Source organism: Episyrphus balteatus, chromosome 1 (assembly GCF_945859705.1).
Source record: "Episyrphus balteatus chromosome 1, idEpiBalt1.1, whole genome shotgun sequence".
Classification (NCBI taxonomy): domain Eukaryota; kingdom Metazoa; phylum Arthropoda; class Insecta; order Diptera; family Syrphidae; genus Episyrphus; species Episyrphus balteatus.
In genome coordinates, this window is record NC_079134.1 from 29219050 (window position 1) to 29233996 (window position 14947).

Below are 14947 nucleotides of genomic sequence, written 5' to 3' on the forward strand. Positions count from 1 at the left end.
TTATGTGTAAACAAGAACAATAGAGGCGTGTTCTGATAACAAAAAAAAAAAATAGTTATCGACCACGTTTTTTCAGTCAAGATAAGAAAACTTCTGCAAATGACCATAAGAAATTTAGTTCATTTCTTTTTATATCTCAACTTGAACTACATTATTTCTGAAAAAATCATGCGCATTTTTTGTCTAGAAAGATAAAAAAAAGTCGTACGATATAGTACCTACTTCAAAAAAAATCTTGATACCTGAACTTGATAGTGCGACGGAATGTGCCTATTCACATTGTTTCACCATAAATCAGAGAAAAAAAAATACACTTTTTTATTAGAAAAAGAAAGTCCGTTATCAATTTAATTCAATCAATTTGAAAACTTAGCCCGTTCCATATGGAGATTTTTTGTTAATTGGAACATAAAAAACTCCAGAATTGCCATAGCCAGTACCCATTCTGATATTGCTGAACGAATTTCCACACTTGTTTTTAACAGCAGCGTTATAATCTGAGCAGCCGATACTTTTGAAATTGTTTCTTTGGACTGCTTCGGCATAGTATTGGTAAGACCTTGAGTGAGCACATGATCCGGTTAAATCAATTCCACATCCTGGTTGCGATTTGCCTCCATTTGGATAGAAAGCAGCCTTGCCAATGGGTTCCAAGAAGCCCAACAAACTTCCACTAGTTTGAATAGATTCCACATATGTAGCATCGCTGCTGGATAACCTCTTCGAACTATCCGAATAGCTGAAGAGGGGATAAGCAGGGTCTAGACCGATAATAGTATTCACTTTGCCTCTGGTCACTTGTTTACCAGTAAATCCAGCAACATGAGCTCCCAAACTGTGTCCAATGATGGTCAGCTTATTGAAAGACATACCACCTTGAGCGCTAAGGAAGTCAAGGAAATTAGCAACTTGTCGGCCTACATCTGGTACAGCATTTTTAGAACCAGCGTAATTCAGCGAAACAGACTTGTCACTCCAATCGACACAGATAACGTTAAACGACCCAATATTGAGGAGGGCAGAACGAATGTCAGTGTTAACGGCAGATTTGAAATCATTTTCCCATCCGTGAATTATAACTCTGCAAAGGTTAAAAATCCATGCAATTTCAAATAAAAAAAAGTCTTGAATTGATATTACCTTGTTGGTAAGGAACCACGGAAGTTGGAACTTGACAGAGTTCCTTTATCATTCAAATACAGTTGTTTGGGACTTGTAGGATTAGACTTGGTGTACAAATAGAATTTCACTTCAGCACTTTTTCTCATTTCCGGAACTGGTGCATTTTCGTACTCGTCCCTCGAAACCCATTGGAACTTTCCGCCTTTAACTGGAACATACCAACCTTTAGGCTCAGTATCATTGCCTCTAGGAAGTGCAGACACTTTGGAAAACAAAATTAGTTATACATTTCACTCAAACTTAAAAGTTTTTCAATATACCTGCTGCAAAAATGGCAGCGAATAATATAAGACTTTTCATTGTGAACTGAAATAAGTTCAGAAACTTAGAACAGCTAGAAAGTGTGTCTGTTTTATATACCCTCAGGGCTTGCAATTTCACTATCTTTTCAAGGGTTTACAAATATTAATAATAATTAATTTGTGTACTGTACTTTACAGTTTTATTTATGTCCACTTAATATAATTATTTTAGTACCTATCCTCTTCAATTCCAAGTGGCTCAAGGCACATGTTGTAGACCTCTTTGATTTTTTCGAAAATATTACTATCGTCATAAGGGGGTCTATTAGAATTTAAGTGCAAGAATAATATGCGACTAGCACGCAAATACTTTAAGTGCAAGAATTTCTACAGACACAATGTTGTAATAGAAAATGTAAACAGTTGTTTTGACGTATACCTTTCAAGATAAGTTGGTATCTTAAGTTCATTTAAATGAACTTTCTCCAACAAGAAGATTTCTAAATAGATAGCTAGAATGCAATAGTAAACTTTATCCGCTGCAGAGAATTTTAAGTATTTTGACCTTGAGTTTTCCATTATCGATACAACTATCTCTATTTTTGTACCAAGAATTGTTGGGAATCACCTTTTACCTAATAACGTATAAGTATTGAGGTAGTTTTTTTTTTTTTCTACAACAGGTACTTTTAGAGCTGTGTTGAAGAATTTACCGTTTTAGAATGTCAATGTTCATGTTCCCAAAAGATGTTTGACACCGTTTAGCAAACAATGATTGGAACTTTATAAAAATATAAAGAACTGGTCTTATGCAACATAATACCAAAATTTTAGCTCTACACAGACCAGATTCAAGCGTTTATACGGGATACGGGATCTGTTTCAGCAGATAAATAAGATTTTTAGATGGAATAGTCAAAAGGTGGACTTCAAGCATTTTCTTCAAAATATTTGGTGAGCTCACCGATTCTCTTTAGAATGGAGGTTCCGGAGTAAATGGAATTCCACTGAACCAACGCCACGCAACTTTTTAAGCGCTAATCACGGCACCATAACCGCACGCAGCGTATAGTGCAATTTTTATATCCAAAAAGATAAGGTTTCGTAGGGAGATTCCGTTTAAAAAAAAGAGGCTGTCCGTAAAGCCGGTTTACGGACGATGATTTTACGTGATAACGTCATCAGAAAACAGGTTGTGTGCTTTTGTTTAAAATGAGTCAATTGAAGCGTTTACTTTTTTCAAACAATCATAATTTACAAGAAAAAGCCAAAAAAAAAAATACCTTTTTTACTTTCTCATTATATTAATTTTTTTATTTTAAAAGGTTACAAAAAAAAAATATGCAATTTAAAAGCCAAGTATTTCTTCTTAAGAATAAAATCATTTTTAAATTTTTGCAATGCGCAAAAAGTATAAAAATAATTTATTGAAAACAATCATTTTCATCAAAAAAGGAAAAACATGAATTTTTATCTTCTAACGTCATTAATTCCATTTTTTTACCTGACAACCTATAAAAAATGTTATACCATCTGAAAGCTTACTTCAAAGTATATATATCGATCAGGTCTATGAGACATCTTCAAAAAGAGCTAGAATTTTTTGAACTCAATCAAATTTCATTAAAAAAAAGCAAAAAAAAACAATTATTTGTATGTTCTCAGGCTATGGAATCAATTTTTTTGTTTGACAACCTATAAAAAAATGTAAACCATGTGAAAGCTTATTATTTCACATTTCAAATGACGTATCATCCTCATTTCAAAGATGCCTACAAGAGAAGTTAGAGTTTTTTAAAGTCAACCATGTCGAATTTGCAGATTGAGATTACGGTATTTCCCACACTGGTGGCTGTTCTGGGGGAAACAGATCTCCACTGGTGTTTTCAGGTTTTTCGCAAGTTTCTTGATTTAACATTGTGTAGCTTGTAGTTAGTCTACCGTTATGTGTGATATACCAAATGAAAGGTAATTGTATCAGGATGCTCATTAATTTCTATCTGCTCTTGGTCAAAAGCTATAACCTGTTGAATTCAAAAATTTTATTTTACCGTTATCTCAAAATTGTGTTTACAAAAACGATTGAAACTTCGCACACATATAGTCGTAGTCATGGTATATCATTACTCCGTATTATTTATTCCTGTATCTATTAAAGAAAAAAAGATAAAAATAAAAAACTATGAAAAGCGGTTAAAAACGGTCAAAAACGTGTTTTTTTAAAAACTTGTTTCTTCCGTTATTCAGTCAAAACTCACTAAATGATTCCAAGTTTTTGCACATGTATGCATAAGGCCAAAAGTTTGAGATTTTTTGAACGCCCCAAAGATGCCTAATTTTTTTTCCCTCATCTTTCACCTGGCATCTTTAGAATTGTCAAAAAAAATGTCCTTTACCCAAAATCATCATTTTGTCATAGCCCCAACACATGTACAACATTCAAACAAAACGTTTTAGCTTAGTTTCAAAATTTTTTAAAATTTTTTCTTATTCTTAAATTAACCTCATCTATCTATAACAAAAAAATCAATCCTCTACGACTTCGCGTTTAGATTTTAGCCCAAATTTCATCTTTCCGTTTTACCCCTGTTTACCCTATTAAATGACGGAATTTTTAAAAATCCTTCATTTGGATTAAGCTTTAGGTTATTATCTTTCAAATAAGCTATAGAAGATTTTTGTATCGCTAATAGTTTATTTTTAATTTTTAATTGAAATTTTTTGCCGGACTGCGAAAGTGCGAGAGTGTAACGTTAGAAAATGGCGTCACTTTTTTGTGGTGGCTGCCATGGTTCATCGATTTATAAGACGTTATCACGTCAAAAATATATTTTTTACTCCGGTTATTAGAATTCTTTTGCATTGTTACTTCTATAAGAATCAGTGATATAAAGGATTATTTATTATTTTAACTCCTATGTGAACGTGAGGAGTTAAAATTATATTAAAGAAAGTCACGAAAATAGAAATAATTTAAAAGATTATTACAAATTGAAAATCTACTTTCACAAATCAGATCCGATTCTGCTCAGGACGCTTTGGCTAGGTTCTCAAGACATAGCCAAAGCAACTTCCCGAGTAAAAATGAAATTCCGCCGAATTAAAACCGCAACACGATCAAAAATTACTTGATTGCCGAACCACTGGTGGGCTGTTTGTCAACCAGTGACAAATAGAACTTTTCTTTTTTAAAAACAAAACCAAATTTCCATGTTCACTCCATGAATCGGCAAAAGAAAGTAATAACATCCTCTAGGAGTTTCGAAATGCACATTTCTGTCCTTCTTCGTAGAATAATTAAATCAAAGGTGACCTAGACAGAACTTAACCAGAATTGAAGAAACCTTTACATGGCTGCTAGGGGATGTGTAGTAAAGCTTGGCACACCACATAATACTACCTATTAAAGTTTCTCGCCTTATTTTTTACTAACTGCTCATGCAATACCAAGTACCAATTACTTGGAAAAGTTTTCTTCCAAGACGTTGATGAGCTCTCAGTGAAACCGATCATCGTTTCCAAGTTGGTAACTCTTTGAAACTCTTTCAATCAGCTCAGTGAACGACACTATCACTATTTAGACAAACTTTTTACAATCCACTGACCATGTGGTAGTACCTATATCTTTCTGATATCTAAAACTAGAACTATACATCAATCAATAACATATTTCAACAATCCTCTTTTTTCTAAAAAGAAATGCAATGTTCCTTCGATAAAAATGATTCATTTTAAGCTTAAAGCCCATAGATTGTGGTTTCAAAAGGAGATGAATACGTCCCAACCAGGGTTCCAAGGTTGAGGGGAAAATCACCATTTTTGCCGATTTTCTTAGACGAAAGGGATAAAATATTGGACGGGGATAAAAAAGGGGAAAAAATATCTAAAAGGGGAAACATTTAAGCTTACAAAAACGTTAGACACAATCTTTGAACAATGGAATCAATTTAAATAAAACTTAATTTGGAAATAAACTATCGTATTCCACGCTAAGTGGATTTTTTAATTTGACAGCTCTACTAAAAACTAGGGTGCTTCCATTTTTTAATTAACTCCTCAAAATATTTAATTAAGGGAATCTGTACTTTTTTGGGTATATCAAACGAAATTTTCAACCAGCAGCCGCGGCAGTAAAAAAAATACTTATACATTTTTAAGACATCGTTGTTAAAAAAGCCTGCCTTAATCGGCATAAATACTCTATGATTTACAAAAATACATTAAATATAGAAAATAATATTCAGTTTTTATTAAATTAGCAATGTAATACAGTAAAATAAGGAGAAAAAAGGGGTAAATCTCGGAATGAATGTTAGTAGAAATTTTTTTTGATCAATATCTTCCTTTTACCATTCTATAACATATCTCAAAAGTCTAGAAAAATCTCATGTCCGCTTGTCGCGATTTCAAGGTCAAATCGCGAAATGGAGATTTTCAAAATTAGCAAAAATAGGCTATGGTATTATATACACATATGATACATGATTTCAAGGTATTTTTTAATGCTGATTCTAAAATCTAAAAATCTAAAATCAAGACAATCTGACGTCTCTGGAAAAAGTTATACCTGTTTTTCATCTGTCAACTCATATTATTATAACAGTTGCAAACTTACTGCCGAAAAACCCTTAAAAGTTATGGTAGATGAACCAAATTTTGCATGAAGATCTTAGAATCCATCATTATTAAAAATTAAAACAATCCATTACAAAAAATATATATACCTACGAAATAATGTTATTTTTTGATGGAGGGGCAAATTTTAGGATATGCACTAAAGAAGATTCATGTTCATCTTAGGAATAAGTGCTAATAGGCTAATTTTTCATTTTAATCTTTGTTTGGATATTCTTTAACTACCCTCAAAAATCTAAAAAAATCTCATGTCCGCAAGTCCTAATTTTCTTGGTTTGAAGATAAGGTGCAGATTTGAAAAAATTGAAAAACTACTCTTCGGATATTTGTGTCAGATCAACATGAATAAGGTGCATTACTTTTCAGGGATGGTCTGGTCATATTGATTTGTTTGTGGGTTCTGTTGGAATCAGCGTTAAAAAATACCTTGAAATGATATGGGTTATGTTGGTATACATATAAGAATCTAAAATTTTCTTATTATTTTTTTTAAATCTGCACCTTACTTAGTTTAACCTGGAAAATAAGAACTTGCGGTCATGAGATTTTTTTAGATTTTTGACATAAGTTATAGAATATCCAAACAAAGATAGAAACAAAAAAATTAGCCTATTAGCACTAATTCCAAGATTGTACCAGGATGTTTTTTAGTGCCCAAAATTTCCCTAATTTAGCTAATTTTGAAAATCTCCATTTCGCGATTTGACCTTGAAATCGCGACAAGCGGACATAAGATTTTTCTAGACTTTTGAGTTATGTTATAGAATGGCAAAAGGAAGATATTGAGCAAAAAAAATTTCTACTAACATTCATTCCGAGGTTAAATCCTTATTTGACTGGATTAATGATATTTTAGATTTACCGTTTACCCTCAAAATAAAATTTATGAAGTAGTTCCATACTTCATAAATTTTATTTTGACTGTTTTTTGTTTGAAAATGAAATAATGTATTTTGAGTTTCATTTTTGTTAATTTTTTTTTATTTACTTATGTCCATTATAAAGTTTTTATTTTTATGAATAAATTAAATACAAAATTAATATGTTTAAAAAAAGATTTAAGTAAAAAAATAAATAGCTACTTGCATTTTTTTTCTGCAAAAAAGGTGATTTTTTTTTACGAAAAAGGCGAAAAATAAACGTTTTGGTGCCAAAAAAAGGAGATTTTTTTTGAAAACCTTCGAACCCTGGTCCTAACCGTATAATAATAATAAGGAAATAACAACATCTCTGATCAGGAGAATAGAGACAATGAGGTCGAGGAAACGCAGACGCAGAGATCCTTTAACAGGAATAAGGTGCGAAGTCAAATTAAATGAGGCTTGAATCCAACAAATTACCATCAGCTATGATAAATATAAATTAAACATCTTACACTTAAATTTTAACCTATTTAAAATTTTATATATAATTATAACAAACAAAACAACAGTGTTGTAGAAAAAAACAAAACTCAACTTTTAAAAACCACATAAATAGACCTCACACTTATCACTTAATCTAATATTTTTTATGTATTTAGAACAAAACTATTTTATCCTTTTCCATAAGGTGGTTCTGCATTTACTGGGACATAAAAAACTCCCTTAGCTCCAATATTTGCAACTGCTGCCATTTTCACCGAACTATAAGTATTTCCACATCGTTTGGCCACAGCACTCAAATAACCATTCTTACATTTCATTGTAGGAAAATCATTTTTCTCAATAGCTTCAGCTAAATACATGTAAGACTTTGAATGTGAGCATGCACCAATTGGATCAATTCCGCACCCAGGTTGACTCACTCCACCATTTGGATAAAATGCACCAGCGCCAATGGGCCTAAGAAAACCCAAACGTCCGCCATTAGTTTGAATGGATTCGACATACTTGGCATCTGTGTGACAAAGTCTGGAAGAACAATCATTGTAATCGAATAAAGGCAGTGCAGGATCACATCCAATTATCAGTCGAATTGTTTTATTTTGTTTCTTTAAGTGTTTTGCAGCAATTCCACCAACATGTGCTCCCAAACTATGACCAACAAAATCCAGATCATCAATTGACATCTTAGTATTTTTTAAAAGAAAATTTACAAATTCGGATAAATCCTCTCCAACACTGGGTGCAACAAAACGGGCAGTTGGATATGTTTTTTGGGCAATTTTTGACCAATCAATACAAATTATATTTCGGCTGCGTCCTGTATTAAAAATTGCATCGCGAATTAAGGAACATACAGGTGCGTCAGATGATGATCTGTATCCATGAAGTATGATCCTGTAGAAACAATAAAACAAAATGTTTAGAAAATACCTTTTTTCAAGAAATTTCAATAACCTTGTTGGAATGGATGCATTAAAGTTAGAATTTTGTATGGACGAAGGATCGTCCTGTCTTATTCGTTGAGCATTTGTAGGATTCTTAGGGGTATATAAATAGTATTCGACTAAATAAGGATCTAATGCCATGAGTCCTAGTTCAGCTTTTACGAAAGCCTTTGTTATCCAAACAAGTGTACCATCTATAAAATTTGGTACAAGCCACGGATCAGTGTCTGGTAGAGAATATGATAAATTAAAGGAAGAAGCTAAAGGAAGGATGAGAACAAATAAAATAAGGATCAAAACTTAATAAAAAAAAAAATTACTAACCAGAAGCAACTAAGGAAACTAAGAACACTTTTTGAAGAACTTTCATTGCACTCTGGGTTTTAAAAATGTCAAGTCATAGGTAATGTTTCAAAAGGCTTTTATAGTTTCATTTATTTAATGGCTCATTTTGATACTGGCATCTTAATTGAGGTATTTAGATATACGTCAGTGAGTGAGTATGCGTATATATTTAAAAGGGTTTTACTATTTTAAAATTTATTATTATTTTGTTGCAAATTGACGTGATATTAATTGTTATACTTTTACTAATAAATGATAATTTTAGCTAATTTATTTTTAATTTCTAGTTTAAGAGCTAATTAAAAATAAGTATAATTGGGTAAAAAATATACATTACTCAAGAAGATGCAATGTGTTGTTTCAGAAATCGATTTTTTCAATCCAATGCTTCATACAAATACATGAACTGACTGCTAAGTTGAGATGCAAAATTTGGTTACTGGTTCTCATAACCATTAAAGCATGTATATCAAATTTGCGACCGTCGACATTTTAGATAATTTTGAATTAGGCGTCTGATACGGATTGAAACTTCGAAATATGAATTTTTGAAAAACACCTTGTTTTTTAGGGGTATTTTTGGGTAATTTTGTGGAGGGTTCAAAAAATCTCAAACTTATAGGACATGTAGGTTTTAGCCTTATGCATACATGTGCAAAATTGGAATCGTTCATTGAGTTTTGACTGAAAAACGGAAGAAACAAGTTTTAAAAAAACACGTTTTTTGACCGTTTTAAACCGATTTTCATCGTTTTTTATTTTTATCTTTTTTTTCTAATAGATACAGGAATAAAGTATATCAAGTAATGATTGACCATGACTACGATAATATGTGGGCGAAGTTTCAATCATTTTCGTAAACATAATTTTGAGATAACGGTAAAATAAAATTTTAGAATTCAACAAGTTATAACTTTTGACCAAGAGCAGATACAAATTTTATTAATCCTGATCCTTTTATGAGCATCCTGATACAATTACCTTTCATTTTGTATATAACACATAACGGTAAACTAACTACAAGCTAAACAATGTTAAATCAAGAAACTTGCGAAAAACCTCAAAACACCAGTGGAGATCTGTTTCCCCCCAAATAGCCACCAGTGTGGGAAGTATCGTAATCTCAGTCTGGAAATATTCGACATGGTTGACTATAAAAAATTCTAACTTCTCTTGTAGGCATCTTTGAAATGAGATTGATACGTCATATGAAAGATGAAATAATAAGCTTTCACATGGTATATATTTTGTATAGGTTGTCAAACAAAAAAATGATTCCATAGCCTGAGAACATAAAAATAAATGTTTTTTTTTTGCTTTTTTTAATGAAATTTGATCAAGTTCAAAAAATTCTAGCTCTTTTTGTAGATGTCTCATAGACCTGATCGATATATATATTTTGGACTAAGACAAGACAATAAGTTTTCAGATGTTTTTTCAGAAAATTTGTATAGGTTGTTAGGGAAAAAAATGATATTAATGACATGAGAAGATAAAAATTCATGTTTTTTTTTGCTTTTTTTGATGAAAATGATTGTTTTCAATAAATTATTTTTATACTTTTTGCGCATTGTAAAAATTTAAAAATGGTTTTATTCTTAAAAAGAAATACTTAGCTTTTAAATTGCATAATTATTTTTGTAAGCTTTTAAAATAAAAAAAATTAATATAATGAGAAAATAAAAAAAGTATTTTTTTTTTAGCTTTTTCTTGTAAATTATGATTGTTTGAAATAAGTAAACGCTTCAATTAACTCATTTTAAACAAAAGCACACAACCTGTTTTCTGACGACGTTATCACTTAAAATCATCGTCCGTAAATCGGCTTTACAGACAACCTCTTTTTTTTAATGAACAAATAAATATGAAAACAAAATTATAAATTTATAAGATCTAGTGAATTAGGAAGCGAATGTTCTTATTTAACCCAACGGTAGGTTAAATCATGAATGCCCTAGATATGGCATTCTTTGTGATTTTGTGTGACTCCGAAGTAAGTTCCAAATATCTATGAAGTGGATGTGACCAATTTTATAAGTCTTTTTCAGTCAGATTTGGCACAATTTAAAACTGCCATATCCCTACAATCGTTTGCAAATTTTACACAACCTTCCAATGCGAGCAGATATTTTTATTATCAAGAGCAATAAGATCCAGCTTAACTTACACCTTGGACTTGTGGCAAAAATGGTAATAAATAAGAGATTCTAGGTATCAGGAAGAAAACATTAATGTTTCAATTCTTCTTATTTTTATAAATTTGTTTTATAAAAATTCTAGTTTAACTTTTTTGCTGCCCATAAAAATTTACATAGATCTCTCTGTTTTGGCCCCTAGTAACCATTGAGTTTGACATGACTGCTTTAAAGAGTTTTCGGCAGTAAATTTGCTAACTGTTACGATAATACGGGTTGACAGTTGACATATTAAAAAGAGGTAGGTATTACTTTTTTCAGAGATGTCAGATTGCCTTGAATTTTTGGAATCAACATTAAAAAATACCTCGAAATCATCATATGTATCTGTATAGTATGATAACATTGTATATTTTTTTAAATTTTGCAAATATTATATATATGATATATGATAGTGGGGTAACTAAAGCAAATTATATTAGCGAACAGCTCTGATTTTGAAAACTTTTGATGTAGATTGCACGAAACAAGATTTGAAAAAAAAAATGTCTGTTAGTATTTTTTCCGAAAATGAACCTTTATTTGACTGGAATTGGTCCAATTTTACACATTTTGGCTAAAAAAATAGGTGTTTTTGGTCTTCTTTAGCATTTAAGTATTGTTGCCGAACACTATAGCCCTTTTTTTAATTACATTTTTTAATAAAAAAAATTCTCAGCTAAAGTTAAGTGTATATTTAAACATTTTATTGTATAAAAAAAAAATCAAACATTTTTGTTGCACAAATATTTTTTGGTGTGTTCGTTTTTTTATTTGAATAGGGTAAATAGCGATATAGGCAAGTTTAGGATTGAACTCGAGATACTTATAAAAAATGACTTTAAATGCTAAAAAACTGGGTCTCGCAATTATGTCTGTTTGTCTGTGTGTTTTTTTTCGAACTGCAGCCTAAACTATTAAATCCATTTACATCAAACCTAAAAGTTATAGGTTATACCCTAGAAAAGATACTAAAACTTTAAGAAATAACGGTACTAGCCCTATGACCAAAATGAAAAAAAAAATGAGTTTCTCAAAAAGGGCTGTAACGATTTTAATTTAAAAATAAACGACTTAATTGATTTCAATGAAAATTTTTTTACAAAAATGTTGTGGTTTTCAATAAAATTATTTTTGAATTTTTTTGATTTAATATTTTTTTAATAGGGTACCAAATTCTTTTTGAAAATTTTCATAAGTATATAAAAAAACAATTCTCTTAAACAAACAACTCCAACAATTAATTTTTTTTTTAAATTTTTTTTGTTATACAAGAAATTAAATTTAAAAAGCTGTTTTTGTAAGAGGTATAAAATTGTTTGTTTAGTTTTTTTTAGTTTAGTTTCTCATAAAATTAAGTTAAAAATAGTCTTTAATAATTTTTTCATAAAGCTTTAAAATTCTAAGCTTCTTATTCCAAAAGAACAAGAACGTGCAACCCATACATTTTATTTCATTTTCAGTAGAAATTTATTTATCTTTCATTTGACACCAATTTGAACCCCTAATTCATCATACCTAAGGCTCAAGTAACTAGACGGTCACCTCTCCTAGTTGGAGAAAAGGATCCAATTCTATAATTTAAAGTGGTTATAATAAAATATGTACAACATTTTCTAGAGAGTCTATTTCGATTGAAAAGTAGGGTGTTTTTTTGATATTAAGTCAAAATAAGGTTAAAAAATTAATATTTTAAATCAAATAAATAATTACTGTGTATTTGAGACATAATAAGGTAGGTTTTCACCAAATTTCGTAGAAAAAAACATCTTTTTGAAAAAGATAAAAATAAAAAACCAAAAACTCGGTTTTTTGAATTTTTCATATACATTTTGAGGTTATGTGAAAAAATTGTTAATGTCTAAGTTGTAGATCTTTTTATTACCTACAACTTTGCCATACAACTTTTTTCCATAGAACTTGTAGTTTTGCCGGAAATCGAGATATACCATTTTTTACCATTAAAAACTCAACCCACCCACTTCCCGAACTCGGCTCGCCCGTAATTTATTTTTCCTTTAATTTTTCACCTCCTTTTCCAATGGGTTTCATTCTACTATGATTTTTTTTTTTGTTTCAAAAATTATCGACCAGCAGGTAACAAACAATAGCACTTTTGACCCTTTGACCGATAAAATTGAATAATGTAAGTGTAGAAAGTTAAGCTGTTCCAAAAGGAATACCTACCGTTTTTACAAGTTATTCACTTCACAACAAAGTGTAATATTTTACGAAAAACTTCGGTGTAATTATGTCTTCTTTGACAAAACTTATGTATTAAAATTATGTTATGTTTATAACTACCTTCTTAACTTCAATAATTGTACTTATAACTAGCTGTGCTTAACGTGTTGAGAAGACGTTATCTTAGTAAAGCTGAAAAATTGGAAAATTCCACCATCTTGATTAATAAGACAAAGTTAAGAAATATGTACTTGTATAAGTTCTATAAATTGTTTCATTGTTTTTTTTTTTAAGTCAAACATTCAAAATTTCCAACTAACAACTATTAAAAACTACTAGAAATTACATGCAAACTATCCTTTTCCATAAGGTGGTTCTGCATTAACAGGAACATAAAAAACTCCCGCCGTTCCAGGTGTTAACATTTTCACCGAACTATAAGTATCTCCACATTGTTTGCGCACAGCATCCAAATAACCACCCTTACATTCCATTGTATGAAAATCATTTTTTTCAATTGCTTCAGCTAAATACAAATAAGCCTTCGAATGAGAACAAAATCCTGTTAGATCAAGCCCGCAACCAGGTTGACGTATTCCACCATTTGGATAATATGTTCCAGCTCCAATAGGCCGAAGAAATCCCAACTGACCGCCATTAGTTTGAACGGTCTCAACAAAATCAGCATCCGTTTGACAAAGTCTAGACGAACAATTATTGTAATCGAATAACGGTAGAGCAGGATCACATCCAACTATCAGTGGAATACTTTTGTTTTGTTCCTTCAAATGCTTGCCAGCAATTCCAGCAACATGGGCTCCCAAACTGTGACCAACAACGTATAGATTTTTCATTGACATCGAAGTATGTTTAAGAAGAAAATTTATAAACATTGACAAGTCCTTGCCAACACTGGGTGCAACAAAACGGGCAGTTGGATATGTTTTTCGAGCAATTTTTGACCAATCAATACAAATTATATTCCGTGGACGTTTAGTTTTGAAAATAGCATCGCGAATTAAGGAACACACAGGTTCGTCAGATGATGATCTGTATCCGTGAAGAATGATCCTGTCAAAAGAAAAAAAAAAATTAAAGGGATATTTTATTTCAATACTTCTGACTTACCCAGTGATATGGGATGCATTGAAGTTGGAAAGTTGTATTGACGAAGGATCGTCATGTCTTATTCTTTGACCATTTGTTGGATTTGCCGGGGTGTATAGATAATACTCGACTAGATAAGGATCAAAAGCCAACAATCCCAGTTCAGCTTTAACGAAAGCCCTTGTTATCCAAACAAGGGTGCCATCTATAAAATTTGGTACCAGCCAGGGATCAGTGTTTGGTAGAACATATGATAAATTAAAGGAAGAAACTAAGAAAAAAATAATAAATTCAGACAAGTGTCGGAAATATAAAAAAAAATGTATTCACCAGAAGCAACTAATGAAACTAAGAACACTTTTTGAAGAACTTTCATTGCACTCTGTGTTAGAAAAATGTCGTGAGTTTTAAAATATTTTATAGTTTCATTTATTTAATGACTTATTTTGTACCTAAGTTATTAACTACGTAAGTAAAAAAATTTTAATTGGGTTTGATAATAACAGAAGGTAATTTTGTTGACGTGATACTAATTGTTATATATTTAAACTTTGATAAAATTATAATTCAAGTTAATTTATAGTTTAACTGCTAGTTTAAAAACACCTTATTAACATAAGAATGATTGATTTAAATAAACATAGCCGAAGAAAATGTTTTATTTCAGAATCGATTTTTTAATATCGCTAAAGTTGAATTTCCTTAAAATATTTTATTTTCACTGTGTTTTCATTACGCCTAATTTCTATTGCGCCGCACCACCACTG

At 30.8% G+C, this 14947-nt stretch overlaps 3 protein-coding genes across 3 annotated transcripts; all 3 read right to left on the minus strand.

The window, feature by feature from the left end:
• Nucleotides 1–306: 306 nt before the first annotated feature.
• LOC129921521 (pancreatic triacylglycerol lipase-like) lies at nucleotides 307–1576 on the minus strand. Its single transcript, XM_056003382.1, has 3 exons — nucleotides 1443–1576; nucleotides 1141–1384; nucleotides 307–1081 (listed from the first exon to the last, which is right to left on the minus strand). The coding sequence occupies exons 1-3, from the start codon at nucleotides 1480–1482 to the stop codon at nucleotides 370–372; spliced, it is 996 nt and encodes a 331-aa protein (XP_055859357.1). The 5' UTR covers nucleotides 1483–1576; the 3' UTR covers nucleotides 307–369.
• A 6017-nt stretch (nucleotides 1577–7593) lies between these two features.
• On the minus strand, nucleotides 7594–8740 carry LOC129911613 (phospholipase A1-like). Its single transcript, XM_055989504.1, has 3 exons — nucleotides 8695–8740; nucleotides 8381–8630; nucleotides 7594–8320 (listed from the first exon to the last, which is right to left on the minus strand). The coding sequence occupies exons 1-3, from the start codon at nucleotides 8738–8740 to the stop codon at nucleotides 7594–7596; spliced, it is 1023 nt and encodes a 340-aa protein (XP_055845479.1).
• A 4637-nt stretch (nucleotides 8741–13377) lies between these two features.
• Nucleotides 13378–14621, minus strand: LOC129921520 (phospholipase A1-like). Its single transcript, XM_056003381.1, has 3 exons — nucleotides 14511–14621; nucleotides 14202–14451; nucleotides 13378–14144 (listed from the first exon to the last, which is right to left on the minus strand). Exons 1-3 carry the CDS (start codon nucleotides 14554–14556, stop codon nucleotides 13427–13429), a joined length of 1014 nt encoding a protein of 337 aa, XP_055859356.1. The 5' UTR covers nucleotides 14557–14621; the 3' UTR covers nucleotides 13378–13426.
• Nucleotides 14622–14947: the final 326 nt, after the last annotated feature.

Excerpts from the sequence above, each read along its gene's own strand:
- LOC129911613 (XM_055989504.1), bottom strand. The coding sequence starts at position 8,740 with ATGAAAGTTCTTCAAAAAGTGTTCTTAGTTTCCTTAGTTGCTTCTG. Across the intron at positions 8,631-8,694 it reads AGTTTCCTTAGTTGCTTCTG|CTTCTTCCTTTAATTTATCA; the intron begins GTTAGTAATTTT and ends TCCTTCCTTTAG. Across the intron at positions 8,321-8,380 it reads AATGCATCCATTCCAACAAG|GATCATACTTCATGGATACA; the intron begins GTTATTGAAATT and ends TTGTTTCTACAG.
- LOC129921520 (XM_056003381.1), bottom strand. The coding sequence starts at position 14,556 with ATGAAAGTTCTTCAAAAAGTGTTCTTAGTTTCATTAGTTGCTTCTG. Across the intron at positions 14,452-14,510 it reads AGTTTCATTAGTTGCTTCTG|TTTCTTCCTTTAATTTATCA; the intron begins GTGAATACATTT and ends TTTTTTTCTTAG. Across the intron at positions 14,145-14,201 it reads AATGCATCCCATATCACTGG|GATCATTCTTCACGGATACA; the intron begins GTAAGTCAGAAG and ends TTCTTTTGACAG.
- LOC129921521 (XM_056003382.1), bottom strand. The coding sequence starts at position 1,482 with ATGAAAAGTCTTATATTATTCGCTGCCATTTTTGCAGCAG. Across the intron at positions 1,385-1,442 it reads CGCTGCCATTTTTGCAGCAG|TGTCTGCACTTCCTAGAGGC; the intron begins GTATATTGAAAA and ends TGTTTTCCAAAG. Across the intron at positions 1,082-1,140 it reads CGTGGTTCCTTACCAACAAG|AGTTATAATTCACGGATGGG; the intron begins GTAATATCAATT and ends TAACCTTTGCAG.